A 15154-nucleotide genomic window follows, 5' to 3' on the forward strand; every position below is an offset into this window, starting at 1 on the left:
GGATATATTTTTTAATAAGAGAAAACAACCCCGTAAAATTGGTATATATTATGAATATATGATAAAACAACACTGTAAGAGGGGTATATTTGTGAGTATGAGAAAGCAACCCTATAAAAGGGGTATAATTTCTAAATATGAGAAACCAACCGTGTAAGAGGGGTATATTTATAAATATTAGAAAATAACTCCGTAAGAGGGGTTTATTTTTTAGAATGAGAAAATAAAATCGTAAATAAGGTGTATTTTTTAATATGGGATAAGAACCCCATAAGCACGGTATATTTATGAGTATGAGAAAACTTCCCCCTAAAAGGGGTACATTTATGAATATATGAAAGCAACCCTGGAAGAGGGGTATATGTATGAGTATGAGAAAACAACCCCATAAAAGAAGTATATTTTTTAATAAGAGAAAACAATGCCGCAAGAGGGATATATAAGTAATATAAAAAATAACCTCATAAGTGGTGTACATTTGTGAGTTTGAGAAAGCAACCCGGTAAATGGAGTATATCTTTTAATATGAGAGAATAACCCCGTAAGAGGGGAATAATTGTACATATTAGAAAATAACCTCATAAGAATGGTATATTTATGGGTATATTCGTGAGTATGAGAAAGCAACCCCGTAACAGTGGTATATTTTATAATTTGAGAGATTAACCCCGTAATAGTGGTATATTTAAATATATTAGAAAATAACCACGTAGAAAGGATATATTTGTGAATTTGAGAAAACAACCTCGTAAAATGGGTATATTTATGAATATGAGAAAACAACACCATAAGAGGGGTTTATTTGTGAGTATGAGAAACCAACTCCGTAAAAGGCGTGTATTTGTAAGTATGAGAAAACAACTCTGTAAGAGGGGTATATTTATAAATATTAGAAAACAACCCCGTAAGAGGGATTTATTTATGAGTGAAAGAAAATTACATCGCAAATAGGTACATATTTCTAAAAGTGAGAAAACAACACCATAACAGGAGTATATTTATGAATATGAGAAAACAACCCTGTAAGAAGGATATATTTGTGAGTATGAGAAACAACCTTGTAAACGGTGTATGTTTTTTAATATGAGAAAACAACTCCATAAGTATGGTATATTTATGAGTATGAGAAAACCACCATCTAAAAGGGTTATATTTAAAAATATGAGAAAATAACCCAATAAGAGGGGTATATTTGTGAGTATGAGAAAACGACCCTCTAAAAGCGGTATATTTATGAATATGAGGAAACAACCCTGTAATAGGAGTATTTTTCTGAAAATGAGAAAGCAACCCTGTAAAAGGGGTATATTTCTTAATATGAGAAAACCTTTAAGAGGGATACATTTATAAATAATGGAAAAAAACTCCATAAGAGCGGTATATTTATGAGTGTGAGAAAACAACCCCGTAAAAGGGACATATTTTTTAATAATCGATAACAACACCGTAAGAGGGATATATTTGTGAGTGTGAGAAAACAACCCGTAAAAGGGGTATAGTTTTTAATATGAGAAAGTAACCTCGTATGAGGGGTATATTATTAAATATTAGAAAACAACCCCACAAGAAGGGTATGTTTGTAATTATGAGAAAACATGATATGCAGTGTTCTATACATATTTCTATACCTAATTACTTATGTTTTTGGTGTATATTTATCATGTTTTATTCCAGAATCACCCGTGTTTTGGTTCCTTTCGTGTTTCAGGTGTTCATAGACATTCATTAGCAGTGTTTAAGTGATTTTAAGAGTGATACGTGCAAGAACAGATAGGATTGCATCAAGATCTCATAAAGGCTTATTCTCAGAGGTTGAGCACGACCTGGACTCTGGCTGTGCTGAACCATCAACACATGACCCTCAAGAGTGTCATTTTGGCACGATTTTTGTGGTTACCATGGCCTCCATCACGGCCTATGGTGGCTCAGCACCGGCGATGGCACAGCTTGGACTTCGCCCGTTCTGATCACCACAGGCTAGATCATGGCCGTGTTGGGAAAATTATATAGGCAAATCCGATTTATTCAGCTGGGGTTTGATTTTCTGACTTGATTTCACATATACAAGCATAAGCCATCTTTCCCCAGACTTCAATACTCGACTTTAGGAGACCATTTCATCTATTGAAGGAAGGATTACATTGGTTTTGACATCAAATTGAAGATCAAGAAGAGATTTGGGGAATTCAAGAGGCAATTTAGGGTTCATCATTCGGAATTGGGAATTCAGGGTTTTTCATCCAACTTGAAGAAGAAGGGTGTACATGCCTTCAATTTACTTTTCTGAATTTGTTCTTTACTTTGTGTTGCTTATTAGTATGAGTAACTAAATTTGTTAAACCCATTAGGGTTCCTATGTTGTTGGATTGTTTTTTAATGCTTATGAGACTTTGATTATCAATGCTTGTCTCTTCTTGCTTTCATTATTAATGAGAAATCACATTATTCATGAGACATTATGAGTTGTGGTATTTAGATTGGTTTATGTAATTGAGAAATTCATTTAGTAATTGGAAATTTGAATAGCAAGAACTGGTTAATGATCACTTAGAGATAAGGGTGATTAACTAGCCGGATTAAAAATTAACAAAGCTTAATAGAGGCGGTTTAAAGCTTAATGCTAATTTAATAATCGATCGTTAGGAAGAGATTCCAACTTTAGGTTATTAGGTTTAGGAATTCGGTTATCTCGAGAGAGAAATCGAATTCAATTAAGAATTCGTCCATTGGTAATTGCTATTGGTAATCAATATAATCTCTATCTTCACTAAAATCCAACTAGCTTAGGTCCCCTTAGGTTTGCTTTTTCCTTTGATTGTTTCACTTAATCCTTTCAGTCTATCTGACACTTACTTAACTGCTTGTTTACATTTAATCATATAGTAGCAACTTCATTGATTTTGTTAGGGTTAGATATCATAAGACGCTGTAGTAGTTCTAGGATCACCCTTACCCGAGAACACGACCTTGATACTCACTGTTAGTGTTAGTCTGCATCGATAGGTTCATTGCCTTAGATTGTAGCTGCACAAAATATCCTATCAAGTTTTTTGGCGCCGTTTCCGGGGATCTTTCTGTGTGAACTAAATTGTGTTTGTATTAGTCTAGCCATTTTTATTTTTTGTCTTTTCATTTTTTTATATATATTCTTTATTATTGTATTTATTCTTGTGTTCTTTGGTTGCTGCCTTTCCGTTTCAGGTAGTCTATGACTAGGAGCTCTAATCCTACTCCTGTAGACCCTCTTGTTGAACTAGAGTAATCCTTCCATTTGTTGAGGAAGCGTATGCAAGAAGAAGAGGAGGCACGGATAGAGTTTGAAGCCCCTATGAATAGACTAGTAGAAATGGGAGACAACAATCGGGCTGCGGATGAAGCTAGGACAATGTACGAGTTTGCTAGACCTTTTCTTAAGGGGACACAGACAAGTATATTACAACCACCTATGGCGGCCAACAACTTTGAAATAAAGCCAAATGTGATACAGATGTGCAAAATAGTGTACAATTTGGGGGACTACCGAGCGAGGACCCAAACGCTCACATCGCCAACTTCTTGGAGATCTATGACACCTTCAAGATAAATGGAACAACTGATGATGCCATTCGGTTGAGGCTATTTCCTTTTTCTCTAAGGATCGAGCGAAAAGATGGTTGCAGTCACTCGCAGCCAACACTATTACGACATGGAGATCTTTGGCTGAAAAATTTCTTTACAAGTACTTTCCTCCAGCTAAGACTGCTAAATTAAGAAATGACGTTTCTTCTTTTGTACAGATGGATGACGAGAGCATGTATGATGCCTGGGAGAGGTACAAGGACTTGTTGAGATGTTGTCCACACTACAGTCTACCAATATGGATACGGGTTCAAACCTTTTACAGCGTTTTGAACCTTGCTACTAGGCAAATGGTAGATGCTGCAGCAGGTGGGGCCCTAAACAGTAAGACACCGGAGCAGGCGTAAAATCTGATAGAGGAGATGGCCATGAACAACTACTAGTGGCAATCATCTAGGAGTCGGCCAGTCAAACAGGGAGTGGTAAACTAGCTAGACTCCACAGCAGCCTTGGCAGCTCAAGTAGAGCTTTTTGACCAAGAAATTAGCCCAGCTCCAGATACCGATTCATACTGCCTAAATAAGCTGCGAGTTTTGCGGTGGCCCACACTATGGTGCAAATTGTAATGCGAGAGGTATGTTTGCTAGCTCCTCTACTTCATTTATTGTTTCTACTGATCGTGAACAGGTTAATTACATGGAAATACGCCCGGACAGCAGAACAATCCTTATAGCAGCACATACAATCCTGGGTGGAGAAATCACCTATATTTTAGTTAGCATAATAATAATGCCCAGGGTCCACCAGGCTTTCAGAGATTGCAACAGCAGCCACCACAGTAGCAGCAGCAGGCTGGACCATTAGAGCTTCCTTTACCAGCCGAGAAGAAATCTAACTTGGAAGAGCTGATGATGAAGTTTGTCACGTCTATTGAAACGAGGTTCCAGCGGACTGACAATGCTCTTAGAAATCAGTAGGCGTCCATTCAGAACTTGGAAAGTCATATTGGGCAGATTTCGAAGATGTTGTTTGAGAAGCAACAAGGAGCGCTCCCTAGCACCACTGAGTCTAACCCAAGGGAGCACGTGAACACCATCACTTTGCATTCAGGTAAGTTAATTTGAGCTCCTTCTAAGCCTGTTTTTGATGATTCCACTATTGATGTGCAAGTTGAGGCGAATAGTAAGGTTAAGGAAGCTAGGCAAAAGTTGAAACCAATCCCAGTCAAGGAGTATCAGCCCAAGATTCCTTATCCTGCTAGACTGAAGCAAGTAGAAGCGCAAGAGCAGTTTAGTAAGTTTTTGGATATTTTTAGACAACTGCATATTAACTTGCCTTTTGTTAATGTATTGAAGCAGATGCCGAAGTATGCCAAGTTCTTGAAGGACATACTTAGCAGCAAAAGAAAGCTGGAGAAGGTATCATATGTTAAGCTTAATGAAGAGTGCTCAGCAGTGTTTTAGAGCAAGTTACCAGAGAAACGTCACGATCCAGGGAGTTTTGCTATTCCTTGCACTTTGGGTAACTTGTGTGTTAATGATGCATTGGTTGATTTAGGTACTAGCATAAATGTCATGCCCACGAGTATGTTTAATAAGCTAGGTTTGGGAGAGGCAAAACCCACTAGGATGTGCATTCAATTAGCTAATCATTTTGTTAAGCTTCCTAAGGGGATTGTAGAGAATGTGCTAGTCAAGGTAGATAAGTTTATATTTCCTGTAGACTTTATGGTTATGGATATGGATAATGAGCATATTGTGCCTTTGATTTTGGGGAGGCCTTTCCTTGCCACGGCTAGAGCTAAAATAGACGTGTTTGAGGGAAAGCTAGAGCTTAATGTAGGAGATGACTATGTTACTTTTAGTTTACACCCATTTGATAGTTCTCCCACCGACCATGTTCATGCCATTTGTGCTATTGATGGTATTGGTCTTGCATGTGATAAGCTACCACAGGATATACTAATTGATGATGCTTTGCACGTTTCCTTGCCTGTTCATGTGAGTTATTCATTTGAAGAAAACAACTTGTATCAATTTGAAACTTCGTGTTATGATACACCCGAGAAGGGTAGTTGCAAGTTTGTTTATGATAGGTCATCTAGACAGGATTTGGAATGGATGAATGGGCATCCCAACTCGGTGTGGAGAGCACCTTCTTGGCCATCTACTGCACACATTGGACCGCCTCTTTAGGGTTATATGTCTCAGGCCCCAGGTTACATTGAGCCCACCTTCTCAATTTGCCTGTGGTGCAGGAATGTTGCTGCAGAGTCCAGCTAAGTGACTCAAACAAAAAGAAGCGCCTTCGGGAGGCATTCCCGAATCTAGTTATGCTTTTTGAGTTTTTGGACATCTTAAATTTCTTTTTGTAGTTGAATATTTCAGTTTATCTTTGGTTTCCTTTTAATTTTTATTTTGAGATGATTTTATTTTATTGAACTTTTTACTAGATGTTGCTTGGGATGTGTTTATTCCTGAGTTTTGCAGGAGTTAGCCTACTCGATGCTCATATGCAATTTTAAGGACTAACATATCTTGGAGTGTTAAAGCACACATCAAGGGCAGTATCTAGTAGACTATTTTTAATTTTTGTCTCTTTCTGTTGTCTTATTCCTTTTTAGTGTTCTAATTTTTTATGGACTACTGTGATTTGCTTCTTTGTGTGTATTTTATTTCCCTCGTGGAGTGCCTACCTTATTTGACACTAAGGACAGTGTAATCTTCAAGTGTGGGGTGATGTTCGGTTTCCTCTTTGTTTACTTTTTAGCTTATTGATGTGTGCTACTTGTGTTAGCTACAATCTAAGGCAGTGTACCTATCGATGCAGTCTAGCACTAATGGCGAGTATCAAGGTCGTATTCCTCGGGAAAGCGAAAGCCCAGAGTTACTTCTTTGTTCTTTGTTATATTAACCTAAAATGGATGATGAATAAATTCTAAACTAACTATTAACTACGAGCTAAGTTCTAAAGGAGATGCAGGAGTAATTGATAAGTGAAATAATCAAGACAAGAAGACAAACCCAAAGGGAATCTAAACTAGTTGGCATCCGAACAAAAGATAAAGGATCAGTGAGTCTAATTATGCTACCCGTGGACGAATTCTTAACCGAATTTGGTTTCTCTCTCGAGATAACCGAATTCCTAAACCTAATAAACCTAAAGTTGGAATCTCTTCCTAACAATTGATTCTTAAATTAGCATTAAGCTTTAATCCGCCTCTATTAAGCTTTGTTAATTCTTAATCCGGCTAGTTAATTATCCTTATCTCTAAGCGATTATTAACCAGTTCTTGTTATTCAAAGTTCCAATTGCCAAACGGATTTCTCAATCTCATAAAGCAATCTAAACATCACAATTCACAACGTCTCATGAATAATGCATAATCTTATTCATACTGAAAACAAGAAGAATACAAAACCAACTCAAACAATCCAACAATATAATATCAAGCCAACATAGTAAAGAAATCCCAATGGATTAAATCAGTCTAGCTAAACATGTTCATGTTTAAAACAATCTAGGAAATCAATTACAATGAAAGAATAATGAAAATAAAACATGTACACCCTTTTCTCTCGAATTGGATGAACAGCTCCAAATCTGGATCTACACTTTGATTAATCTCCCAAACTGCCTCTTGAATTGCTCCACTACTGTTTTGCACTCGGAATCTTACGATTCCGGGATTCTTACTCACTGCAACTCTCTCTCGCACTCAGTATTGTGCAGAAAACCGAACCAGCCACTAGGGCTCAATGTCACTCTTTCTCCCCCTTCTTTTCCTCTAAGAAAAATGAATTTTTCTTATATATTTAACTCAGCACGGCCGTGGTCAAGGCCGTCTTGATCAGACGGAGTCCATGCCGTCTTTGAAACTATGGATCTCGCCAGTAGGGTTTCACCACGGCCGTGTTTCTCCCCGTGTTGGCTACCACGGGCCGTGTTGCTCCCCGTGTTATCCACCACGGGCCGTGCTGAAGGCCGTGGTGGCTACGGAAACCGTGCCCAAACTATTGTTTTGAAGACCAAGTTTCGATGGTTGGTCACGGCCGAGTCCAGTGATGGTCGGCCGGCCTTGACTCAGGCCGTGCTCAATGTGTGCAACGCGGGCTCTTGTCCGATCTTGATGAATTCTCGTCTGTTTCCACACATATTGATCTATAATTGCTTAAACACCGATGATGGTCCTATAAATGTTCCTGAAATGCAAAAGAACATAAAACACGGGTGATCTGGGAATAAAAGCACAATAATTGCTAAGAACATACGCAATAATATGCAAGCAAATATGTGTAAAACTATGCTCATCAAATTACCCCACACTTAAGCTATTGCTTGTCCTCAAGCAATTAACAACTCAACCCACAAAACTACAGTTAGCAATTCATTTCAGTTTATGCCCCTAGTCCACAACAGAGAGTATTCAACACATCTCAAAGGTTACTCAATCATAAATCAAATTACAAATCATTAACAAAGAATGGAAATAATATTAATGCATGAGTAACTTAAATGACAACTCAACACCAACATCATGAACCAATGCCTCACAGGGATCACTCAAGTCGCTCAAAGTGTATATTAGGTAAATAACAAATCCCTCAAAGCAAATGCACAAGACCTGCTCACCATAAGCTTGCTTATAAATCATATCTTCGCTACTGTGAATAAGTAAATACCAAAATCAAAGGGTCTTTATCAAGGTTGTAATGGGGCTAGGGTAAAGGTACGGAGATTTGGACAGAAGTATGAAAATGCTGGAATTCGTGCGATAAACAATATTATATGCTCAAAGGATTAAATGCCTAAGATCACGAAAAGAATCATTCACTAAAATCCCTACTTCATAGAATAACGCTCGCAAATGCTCTAAATCCAATAAAAAGATAAATAATTAAAGAGATTTGTTTATTATATATTCTTTTTTTTTTCTTCTTCTTCTTTTTTTTCTCCTTTTTTTTTTTTATAATAATGAACTAGCAGCTTATTAGCGACCGCTGCATACAACTCGAATAAACATAAAGAATAACAAATACAAATTGGATCAAAGGGAGCATTTAAAATATCAAAAAGATTTAGTGAATTTACCAACATAGCAACTAGCATTTTAATCCCACATATAGTCGAACATATCACAAAAAGAAATTCCAGCATAAGGGTAAAGGAAAGATAAATGTAAAGAATGGTATAATTGAAGTGTATAGGTGTAGATTATGAAGAAAAGGTTAAGGCTCAAAAATTGGCTAACTAATGGAAACATAAGGTGGTAGGCTTTTGGTCAAATGTGGGGAATCCTAAATCGCCCAAATCATCTCATGGTATTCACAATATTCATGTAACTTCAACATGCATTACAAAGCAAGTTCTAGAAGCAAAGTTAAGTACAATGCACACTCAAACAAGAAATATAAAGAGCATAAGCATAATGAATGCTCAACTGGCTCAAAATCTCACTTTCAGGTGTGGTATTAGGTGCAGTTGGTTCAAAACATCATTAATTGAATCATTATTTAAGAAACACATGCATATGATATTATCAACGTTCTAAGTTAAGATTCAACAATTCGAAAAACAATTAAATAACACCGGTTTAACCCGGCAGGGTTGATGTGTAAAACACCATAAATTGTTTTCCAAGGACAATGAACAACAAAGAAAAGTAACTACAATTCTATAAATCAAGTCATCAATCAGCTCAAAATTAGCATACTCAAGTGCATAAAAACACAATGTCCTAACATCTCCTAAAATTACACAACACCTAGCCATAGCAATTAAAAATCCATATGAGAGATTAGGGTTTACCCATAAGCACCCCACACTTAAAGAACACACTGTCCTCAGTGTAAAATGTTATGGATACCCCGCATGGAATGCTCAACTAAGAGAACAAAAGCAATACAATCCAAGTGCATGACATGTATGAAAAATAAAGTAAATAAATACAGGAAAAATAAAAAGATCTAGGGGTATACGATCATCCATCGAGGCCGATGTTGTGGAAATTCGATTGCCTCCTCGGTAGAATCCGAAAATAATAAAATAAAGAAATAAAATCAAAACTGAAAATATGAAAACTAAAACTAATAAAATGTTTTAAAACAAAAGGTTAAAAAAAAATTAGAAATTAAAGATAAAAATTGGGGTGCCTCCCAAAGCGCTTCTTTTTATGTGATGAGTCTTCTTACCGGACTCATGGTGAAAGGCAAATGGGCGTGATCGACGACCATCCATCCTTCTTCCAAGCAAATGGCTTCAAGTATCCGCTTAGAGGGATAATCGTCAATGTCCTCTTCCGACTATCAAGCAAGTCGCCAGATGATGGGCAAGACTCGCTCTCGTATAATTGCATGTAGTCATGATGCTCTAGGGGCTCTTCCAATTTGAAAGCCGAAGTTTCACCAATTGGAAGGATTGATTGGGCAATTTCTTCAGAACGTCAATGGTTTCCTCTAGTCCTTGTCTTGGTTCACTTGCTAGAAGAAACTCGAGCTCCTCCAAGACTTCTTCATTGGATAACTCATGCTCATCTTCCATCATCGAACAGGACTTGTGGAAAATCCACCAAAAATTCCTCTAACTCGCAACTCGAAGATCATCAATCAGACATTCCAGTTTGGTAGTCTTTCGGAGGGATTATGTTTGCCTCTTCCTTTCCGGTTCCATCTCCATGTTCAAGAAATCGTCCGCACATAAGCATCATCGTCAAACATAATAGATAAACCAGAAAAATTCTCACCTGAACGCAAAGTGACGCTCCAAATGTTCCTCGGATTCGATGGCGTTTGATAGAGTTCTCGATTGCTCTTGACTAGTAACTTGAAGATTAAGCCTACTTGATGCTCTATGTTATTAATCGAGGCTTGTTGATATTCAAGTATCCTCTCCGTTTGTTGGAATCTATCATCAAGACTTGTAATGAACCTCATCATCGTACTCCTCCGACACTAACTCTTCATCTTGAGTTGAAGGTGCAAGAGTAGGCTACCGATGTGGTTGCCGAGATTCGGTGGTTCCGGGCCATCTAAGCTCCATCCATAGGGTGAATGAGTACTCCACTCTTGATTATAGGTGCTTCCATACGAGTCACTTGGCCAATTGCCCGTATAATTCACATTCGCTCACGTTATAAGAATAAGGAGTAAAATCAGTGCACAATGGACAATCATTACTCAAATGTAAACCACAACAAAATTCATAAAAGACTTGAGATGAAAGGATAGGAGAAGAGAGTTGATCGGTGGCACGCGAAAACGATTCCACTCGAGCATCTAAAGATGCACGGGCATCCCAATTTTTAGCACTCTCTTGGTTCCTATTCTCATTTTCCAATGCGTCATACAAAGATTTTGAGTTTAGCATTGAACCTCCTTATCATTCACTATCTGAATTATAAACTTAAGCTAAATAAATATGTACAAATAAAATAAAATAAATAAACAAATAAAAATAAAAATCATAAAATAATAAGAAAGAAAAAAAAATGGCTAAATTAACAAATAGCAAATTTCACTCTAGTTTTCAAACAATTCCCGTAGCGCCAAAACTTGATGTGTGCTACTTGTGTTAGCTACAATCTAAGGCAGTGTACCTATCGATGCAGTCTAGCACTAATGGCGAGTATCAAGGTCGTATTCCTCGGAAAAGCGAAAGCCCAGAGTTACTTCTTGTTCTTTGTTATATTAACCTAAAATGGATGATGAATAAATTCTAAACTAACTATTAACTACGAGCTAAGTTCTAAAGGAGATGCAGGAGTAATTGATAAGTGAAATAATCAAGACAAGAAGACAAACCCAAAGGGAATCTAAACTAGTTGGCATCCGAACAAAAGATAAAGGATCAGTGAGTCTAATTATGCTACCCGTGGATGAATTCTTAACCGAATTCGGTTTCTCTCTCGAGATAACCGAATTCCTAAACCTAATAACCTAAAGTTTGAATCTCTTCCTAACAATTGATTCTTAAATTAGCATTAAGCTTTAATCCGCCTCTATTAAGCTTTGTTAATTCTTAATCCGGCTAGTTAATTATCCTTATCTCTAAGCGATTATTAACCGTTCTTGTTATTCAAAGTTCCAATTGCCAAACGGATTTCTCAATCTCATAAAGCAATCTAAACATCACAATTCACAACGTCTCATGAATAATGCATAATCTTATTCATACTGAAAACAAGAAGAATACAAAACCAACTCAAACAATCCAACAATATAATATCAAGCCAACATAGTAAAGAAATCCCAATGGATTAAATCAGTCTAGCTAAACATGTTCATGTTTAAAACAATCTAGGAAATCAATTACAATGAAAGAATAATGAAAATAAAACATGTACACCCTTTTCTCTCGAATTGGATGAACAGCTCCAAATCTGGATCTACACTTTGATTAATCTCCCAAACTGCCTCTTGAATTGCTCCACTACTGTTTTGCACTCCGAATCTTACGATTCCGGGATTCTTACTCACTGCAACTCTCTCTCGCACTCAGTATTATGCAGAAAACCGAACCAGCCACTAGGGCTCAATGTCACTCTTTCTCCCCCTTCTTTTCCTCTAAGAAAAATGAATTTTTCTTATATATTTAACTCAGCACGGCCGTGGTCAAGGCCGTGCTGGTCAGCACGGCATGGATCTCACCAAGTAGGGTTTCACCACGGCCGTGTTTCTCCCCGTGTTGGCTACCACGGGCCGTGTTGCTCCCCGTGTTATCCACCACGGGCCGTGCTGAAGGCCGTGGTGGCTACGGAAACCGTGCCCAAACTATTGTTTTGAAGACCAAGTTTCGATGGTTGGTCACGGCCAGAGTCCAGGCCGTGATGGTCAGCACGGCCTTGACTCAGGCCGTGCTCAATGTGTGCAACGCGGGCTCTTGTCCGATCTTGATGAATTCTCGTCCGTTTCCACACGTATTGATCTATAATTGCTTAAACACCGATGATGGTCCTATAAATGTTCCTGAAATGCAAAAGAACATAAAACACGGGTGATCTGGGAATAAAAGCACAATAATTGCTAAGAACATACGCAATAATATGCAAGCAAATATGTGTAAAACTATGCTCATCACTTATATTGTGTATCCTATGACACTAATGGTGTTGTTTAGGATGTTAGAAAGCCTATTCAATTGAGCTTTGTTTATTTTTTGAGCCTTTGATGATTTGGTTTATAGGTTAGCAGCATATTATTTCTTTGAGTTTATGTTTTTAGAAAGTAATTGATGGTGTTTAATGCATCAACCTGGCCGGGTTAAACCGGTGTTATTCAAATTGATTCTCGAATTGCCTAATTTTAGCTTAGAACTTTGATAATGTCATATACATGTACAATTTAAATGATGATTCAATTGAGATTTTGAGAATCAAATGCAACTTAGCCACACTGTAAATGTGAGTTCTTGAGCCTTGTTGAGCAATTCATTATATTTATGCTCCTGTTTCTTCTTGTTTAAGTGTGCTTTATGCTTGGTTTTGCTTTTAGAACTTGCTTTGTAATGCTTGTCCAGGTTACATGAACTTTTGAATACCATTAGATGATTTGGGCAACTTAGGATCTACCACACTTGACCAAAAGCCTACCTTTTGTATCCATTAGTTAGCCATTGTTGAGCCTTAGATTTTCTTCATTACTTACACCTTTACACCTCATGATCACCTTCTTTACATTTGCCTTTCTTTCCACCCTTTATGCTGGAATTTGTGTGATTTGCTATTTCATATTGGGATTTGAATGCGTTGCTTTGATGTTGTAAATTCACTAATTCTTTGTTTAATGCATTTTATATACAAAAAAATAAAAAGAAAAAGGAAGTTAAGTGTTTATTGTGCTTCTTTTTTAGCTATGTTCTCTTTTTGGATTTAATTTTTTGAGCATTCTTTACTTCAAATAAGACTTAGTGAATAATTTTTGACATTTGTAGCATTTAATCCTTTGAGCTATCATGTTCTTCTGTCACTTCTGCATAAATTTTTCCTTACCTTTACCTTAGCCCCATTACAACCCTTGTAAAGACCCTTTGATTTTGGTATTCAATTGTTCGCAATAGCAGAGGCAAGATTTATAAGCAAGCATATGGTAGGTGAGACTTTGCATAATTGCTTTGAGGGATTTCCACTTTACCTTTATACACTTTGAGTGTTCTTAAGTGAATCCTGTGAGGCATTGGTTCTCAATTTTCATGTTGAGTTATTATTTACATTGCATATGCATTGTTATTAACCTTGTTCTTTGTTAATACTATGCAATTTGAGTTCTGGTCTTCTTGAGATGTTTTGGACATGATCAATTATGGACCTTGGCATGCTACCTATTTCTAGACTGAGTTATTGATTGCTTAAGGACAAGCAAAAGCTTAAATGTGGGGTAATTTGATGTGTAGTGCTCTATAAATATTTCTATACCCAATTACTTGTGTTTTTGTGTATATTTATCACGTTTTATGCCAGAATCACATGTGTTTTGGTTCCTTTCATGTGTTTGGTGTTCATAGACATTCATTAGCAGTGTCTAAGTGATTTTAAGAGCGATATATGCAAGAACGGATAGGATTGCATCGAGATTTCATCAAGGCTTATTTTCAGAAGTTGAGCAGGACCTAGACTCTAGCCATGCTGAACCATCAACACATGAGCCTCAAGAGTGTCATTTTGGCACAATTTCTGTGGCTACCACGGCCTTCATCATGACCCGTGGTGGCTCAGCACCAGGAAGGGCATGACTAGGAAAAAACCCTAAGTAGCGGGACTTAGAGGTCTAGCACGGCCTGGACTCCACTCGTGCTGATTTGAAAGGTCTAGACCAAGGCCGTGTTGGGACAATTATATAGGCAAATGCGATTTATTTAGCTGGGGTTTGATTTTCTGACTTGATTTCACATATACAAGCATAAGCCATCTTTTCCCAGACTTTAATACTAGACTTTAGGAGACCATTTCATCTATTGAAGGAAGGATTACATTGGTTTTGACATCAAATTGAAGATCGAGAGGAGATTTGGGGAATTCAAGAGGCAATTTAGGGTTCATCATTCGGAATTGGGAATTCAGGGTTTTTCATCCAACTTGAAGAAGAAGGGTGTACATGCCTTCAATTTACTTTTCTGAATTTGTTCTTTACTTTGTGTTGCTTATTAGTATGAGTAACTAAATTTGTTAAACCCATTAGGGTTCCTATGTTGTTGGATTATTTTTTAATGCTTATGACACTTTGATTATCAATGCTTGTCTCTTCTTGCTTTCATTATTAATGAGAAATCACATTATTCATGAGACATTATGAGTTGTGGTATTTAGATTGGTTTATGTAATTGAGAAATTCATTTAGTAATTGGAAATTTGAATAGCAAGAACTGGTTAATGATCACTTAGAGATAAGGGTGATTAACTAGCCGGATTAAAAATTAACAAAGCTTAATAGAGGCGGTTTAAAGCTTAATGCTAATTTAATAATCGATCGTTAGGAAGAGATTCCAACTTTAGGTTCTTAGGTTTAGGAATTCGGTTATATCGAGAGGGAAACCGAATTCAATTAAGAATTTGTCCATGGGTAATTGCAATTGGTAATTAATATAATCTATATCTTCACTAAAA

The 15154-nt window shown here is 37.1% G+C and overlaps 1 protein-coding gene and 1 non-coding gene across 2 annotated transcripts; one reads left to right on the top strand and one right to left on the bottom strand.

Moving 5' to 3' along the window:
* Positions 1-3743: 3743 nt before the first annotated feature.
* Positions 3744-3850, bottom strand: LOC112534180. The gene has a single exon (XR_003078485.1). It is a non-coding gene; the product is annotated as a small nucleolar RNA R71 (small nucleolar RNA).
* Positions 3851-4580: 730 nt separating this feature from the next.
* On the top strand, positions 4581-5753 carry LOC125369924. Its single transcript, XM_048373339.1, has 4 exons — positions 4581-4668; positions 4729-4976; positions 5022-5411; positions 5505-5753. The coding sequence occupies exons 1-4, from the start codon at positions 4581-4583 to the stop codon at positions 5751-5753; spliced, it is 975 nt and encodes a 324-aa protein (XP_048229296.1).
* The last annotated feature ends 9401 nt before the right edge of the window (positions 5754-15154 follow it).

The sequence above is a fragment of the Ricinus communis genome, chromosome 1 (genome assembly GCF_019578655.1).
Source record: "Ricinus communis isolate WT05 ecotype wild-type chromosome 1, ASM1957865v1, whole genome shotgun sequence".
NCBI classification, from domain to species: domain Eukaryota; kingdom Viridiplantae; phylum Streptophyta; class Magnoliopsida; order Malpighiales; family Euphorbiaceae; genus Ricinus; species Ricinus communis.